A 5287-nucleotide genomic window follows, 5' to 3' on the forward strand; every position below is an offset into this window, starting at 1 on the left:
TCATTGAGTTTGTTGGAGACCTATACGGAGATGACTGGATTTTCCATCAGAACAACACACCAATTCTTACTGCGCGGAAAACAAAACAATTTTTTGCCGATAAAAAAAAATCTGTGTTAGAACGGCCTGCGATCAGTCAGAACCTAAACCCAATTGAAGATCTATTGGGAATATTGCCACGCAAGGTGTACAAGCAAATTTGATACTGTTAAGGACCTTAAGAAGGCACTAATCCAAGAAAGGGAATAAATTGAACTTTTAACACTACAAAACTTGTCAAATTCAAGGGAAAGTTGAATTTATCGAATGCTTGTTAAAAAGGAAAAACATAATAACTATTAAATAAAACATTTCAATGGATAAACAACAAATAATTTAAATAAACTAATAAGCACGAATATCCCGATGTTAATACAGTATTATTTTCAAAATACCATACCATGATACACCGCGAACTTCAATAAACTAAAAATATTTTTAAAATTACTATGAAACTGCTTGAAAGTTTTTTTTACCTTCGTTTACCTACTGTCGTTAAAGTGAAAAGTGCGTTTTGGAGTTTAAACGCATTTGTTGAAGCATTTTCGACCACTTGAAGTATATATGTATATTCCTGATTAGTACAACGAGTTGATATAGCCCTGACTGTTCGTCCATCTATGTATATCAGAGCAAACTCCTCCTAGAACGTAAGAGCTACAAAGCTAAAACTTTGAGTGTCAGCTTCTATATACTGCACGGGTTGTATATATAGGATTCAACCAGATCGGACCACTATGTAATTTGTGAGTTTCATATTGTACCTCCAAATGATTGTGCCAAATTTGATCAAGATCGGGCGACTATGTCATATGGTTCCCATATTAACGATAGGTCGATAAGAGTGACTTTTATCAATAATTAGTTTATTATTCACGCGATTAAAAATTTAGTTTTATTTAAAATTTAATAATATAGCTGCTAGTAGTCACACGCCGACCATGACTTTATTTTACCACGATCGGATTAATATATTAAATAGTTTGTCTATTAAATAATTTTAGAAAATAAGGCTGTCATCTGCGTGTAGAAGTGAATCTATTTCAAATTTCGTACGCATTTAGACTGTTCATTGGTGGGCAAAAAATTTATATGTTTCAATTTGCAGATGCCTGTACAAATCTAGTTCGACTTGGCTATAAATGCCACACATATTCAAACAATTTGTTATATTTTTCCACATTTGGTTAAGTAGATAAAATTGTTATTAAGTTGACAAATCGGCTTCAATTCACTTTTACAACTCAGATGTACCATGGAATCGTTAACCAATAAATATATTGGTTGTATTATGGAGCTTAAATTAAATTGCTTACTCTCTTCAGCTTCATGCGCCTCCAGCTGCACCAATTTTCAAATTGCTTCACAATTGATAATTGGATGTCCACTTACTTCTAACTGCAATAAATAAGAAGCAATTGCTTTTCGTATTAAATATAATTATATTCTTCATAAATTGATAAATTCATGTCTAATACACTCACAAAAAAGTTTTTTTTTTCAGATTCTTCTGCCTTAAAATAAGTAAAAAGGTTATTAAAAAAATACACATTTCACTGATAGTCCTAGTTTTTTAAGTTTAAGTACTTCTTTAGGTGATTCAAAAAAGTAAGAAAAAAATCAAAAAGGAAGCGCCTAATGGCACATTAAAACTGTAAAACAACGAGTATTTTGGTACTTGCTGCGTTAAACATACAATGAAATTAATCTTCATTAATTCATAATAATAAACATGGTCTTCATCTCAACTCTTATGGTTTTGATTTCTTGCTGCTGTGACCCTCGATGCCAAGATTACAACGCATGGCCACATCTTGCACAGATGCTACTGTACTGGGACCACCTAGGGCTGACAAGGTGCCGGTGCTCATGCGCTTTCGAGTAGGTGAATGAATAGGGGACTTCTGTTTTAAACACTCTACATCGTTAAATACGACCTGAGCGCCGCCTCCACATGTTGGAATCACATTTCCTTTGTACAGTTTCGTCTCCACGTCACCATCAGTGTCTGCCTCCTGGGAAACAAGGCAGTATTTGGTCGTTCCATTTCCAGTCAACTCTTTTAAGTCTGTTAGTTTCGTAACAGATTTGCGATTTTTAAGATAAGGTTGCATAATGGTACCCAGAGGAATAGGTTTGGCGGAGCGGTGCTCTAACCATTTCTCGCCAGCAGAACGAGATCGGCGATGTCTGGGATTTGCGGCTATCGCGCCCTTTTTTTAACAAAAAGAAAAAAAAAAAAAAAAGATAAAAAACCGAATTGCATTATTTCATTTGAAAGCGTGGTGGTATTAACTTACATGACGAGGTGTCGCGTAGATGTCCATTCGTGTTGAAGCCACACATGTCTCGGTGCGAGCAGTAAATGCCCCCTCACGATTCTTATCACTGAGTAGATCTTCGGAACTTTGTGACCTGATCAGACTGCTCGGTGGCACATCATCAGCTTGAAGAATATTTGAAACGAGGCGCAACTTTTCGTCTTTAATGCGCATGCGCTCTTGCAACTTGACTCGTTGCTCGCGAAGTTTTTGTTCGAACTCCCGCTTTTTCTTATCGGATTCAACGGCCAATTTAGAGCTAAACTTCTTTTTCTGTTTTTCTTTCTCCTGCTCTTTTTGCGTTAGCAAATTTTCCTTCTCGTTGAGTTTATATGTCAGCTCTTCGATTTGTCTTTCCCGCTTGCTGAGTGTATTATTTAGCACATCGATAGAACTCTCGTGGATACGCACCTTATTTTCTAAAGCGGCACTGCGTTCACGTTCTTGTTTGTAGACAACCTTTGATGAGGCCACTTCTGTGCGCAGCTGTAGATTGTCCTGTTCCATTCTCATAAGAATTTGACGGAAGTTGTCGCCTGTAAAAGAAAATGCGAGGACGGGAATTCAAATGCTGCCTAATGTTAACAATGAAACAAATCTCCAGAATCTCGACTTACTTTTAACTTTTAAACTGTCGCGAAGTTGCCTACGCTTTTCAATGCGTTGCTCTAGGTAGAACATAAGCTCTTGGATTTTTATCTCCGTCTCCGGACTGTTCATCTGATAGCTTGGAAAGTCTGGACCCAAACTGTAAACCAAACCCAGATCTACTTGTAACTCTTTAGCTTCAGATATGCCAAGTTCAGTTAGATTATTGGTAGCAATCTTAAATAGCTTGTTGGCCCTACGACGTCCAGGTGCTAATCCAAGTCCAGTTATTATTGGAGTGGCCCTGGCAACTTGAACTTCTTGGGTTAATTCTGCGAATTTCATTACTTGCTGTAACCGATGGAAAATTTTATTGACTATTGAGTGCTACTGCGCATTTGGACATGGCTTACCATATTCTCATCATAATCTTCAATTCTCGGATTGATGCACACAATCATGGAGACTTGTCCTTCACCATCAAAATAATTTTTAAACATGTGCGTTATTTTCGAGTCGCGATAGGGGATTTTCTTTGCCGCCCCCATTGCATTACACATTTGCTGATTTTCACGAAGATATTCGAGGCAAGTGCGCAACGTCATTAACGAATTGTTAATATTTCCTGCCTCTCGAAGGCGTACACCAGTATTTTTAGTGCGCGAAGAACGTTCACTACCAGCCAAATCAACTAATGAAAGTTGGCTTACTGTTATAGTTTGCCTATCTTGGATTACATTTTCGCCTTGGTTATCAGTAGGCGCCTGGACAAGGCGAATGTTGAAGACTGAATGACTGCGACTGGACTCGGCATTAAGCACTGTGTGGCCCATGCGCTTACGTTTCTGTCCCATTTGGAAAACTTCCAGGGCTTCCTCGACTGTTTTAACTTCCACTTCAGTGACACCATGCACAAACATGTGCCGCTTGGCATCCTCACGTATGATTTTGCTTTGTAAAGTCCTACGCAATAATGAATAAATTATTCATATAAAATCACACATTCTTTTACACTTACTTTTGTATACCGGATACCTCCAAAAGATCATACACACTATTGTTATAAATCTCAATGTAAGTCACAAACACCGAATACATGTTGTCTTCGTCCAACCCAGCAATCGGCGAGGGGTCAACAGATGCCTGTGAAGCGATTTCCGGATCGGAATCTTTGCGTTTGCGTCCAAATCGACCACCTCCAGCGAAACGACGATTCATCTCCTGCTGTCGCTCCAAAAGGGCATCCTCTTCCGAAAGTACCTCAAACCCATTTAACTTGTCCGGTTTAAATACAAACTTTTTTGCTTGGTAGTCGGAAATTGTGCGGAAGAGGACATCCAGGCATCGGGGCATAATTCCACGATGTCTTAGATTACCCGTCATGGTAAAAGTCTTCCCACTACCTGTCACTCCGTACGTAAAAAGCAAACTATTCCGACCTCGTATTAAATTTTCAACTAGTGGCTGTGCAACTGCAGCAAAGACTTCTCGCTGTGTCGCATCAGACTGAAATACATGCTTGAATATGTATTGAATTTCGCGTTGAGCGCCGGGTAGTGGTTTGTGATGCTGCATTAATTGATCCTGCGGATTAAGACATATCGTCGTTGCGTTTTTTACCCGCAACGATGTGAGATCCGCGTCGGATTGCAAAGGTCGTACTCGGCAGAAGACATTTACCGGATCTTGTGCCTTTTCACATACATCACGTCGGTTTTCTGCTACCGACGCTGGTGGCTGAGCTCTTGGAGTTTTCGGGATACGCATTGGTGTGCGAGGACTGTAACAAATGCAAAAATGTTCATTGTACATAATAAATCTTATAGTCTACTTACATTTGTTTCATTGTTATTGTTTTTTTTTTACTTGAACTCTGTTCGTTTTATAAATTTTTCACATAAATATAGTTGCTCTTAAATATTCAGCGCCAAACAGAGCCAAGCGACGCTAATAATATTAGTGTCACGATTAGAGCTGTGCGAAACATCGATGTAGTATCGATACATCGATGGTTCTTCTTTCGTAAAAAACATCGATTTTTTTCTCCGATGTTCGATATTTTTGTCAGTTTTTCAATCACTAAGAAACGCAGTAAAAGCTATTACGTATGTATGTATGTTCAGTAAGGCTGGAATCATAGTAAGCGAGAAGATAAGTTTGTTTAAGTTTAAGCATGTTGACATGCATCTGTTTATAAATTGTAACAAGCTGATCTCTGAATAGCAATGATTGTTTTATAGTATTAAGTTGAAACATTGAATTTCTCTTTTATGGTATTAAGTTAAAAGGTTGAATTTTTATTTTATAGTATTAAGTTAAAAGATTGAGTTTCTGTTGTG

The 5287-nt window shown here is 38.0% G+C and overlaps 1 protein-coding gene across 1 annotated transcript; it reads right to left on the minus strand.

The window, feature by feature from the left end:
• Nucleotides 1–1457: 1457 nt before the first annotated feature.
• LOC6651930 (kinesin-like protein KIF23) lies at nucleotides 1458–4800 on the minus strand. Its single transcript, XM_002074343.4, has 6 exons — nucleotides 4784–4800; nucleotides 3967–4728; nucleotides 3362–3911; nucleotides 2978–3299; nucleotides 2340–2896; nucleotides 1458–2252 (listed from the first exon to the last, which is right to left on the minus strand). Exons 1-6 carry the CDS (start codon nucleotides 4792–4794, stop codon nucleotides 1791–1793), a joined length of 2664 nt encoding a protein of 887 aa, XP_002074379.1. The 5' UTR covers nucleotides 4795–4800; the 3' UTR covers nucleotides 1458–1790.
• Nucleotides 4801–5287: the final 487 nt, after the last annotated feature.

This window comes from Drosophila willistoni, assembly GCF_018902025.1.
Source record: "Drosophila willistoni isolate 14030-0811.24 chromosome XR unlocalized genomic scaffold, UCI_dwil_1.1 Seg106, whole genome shotgun sequence".
NCBI classification, from domain to species: domain Eukaryota; kingdom Metazoa; phylum Arthropoda; class Insecta; order Diptera; family Drosophilidae; genus Drosophila; species Drosophila willistoni.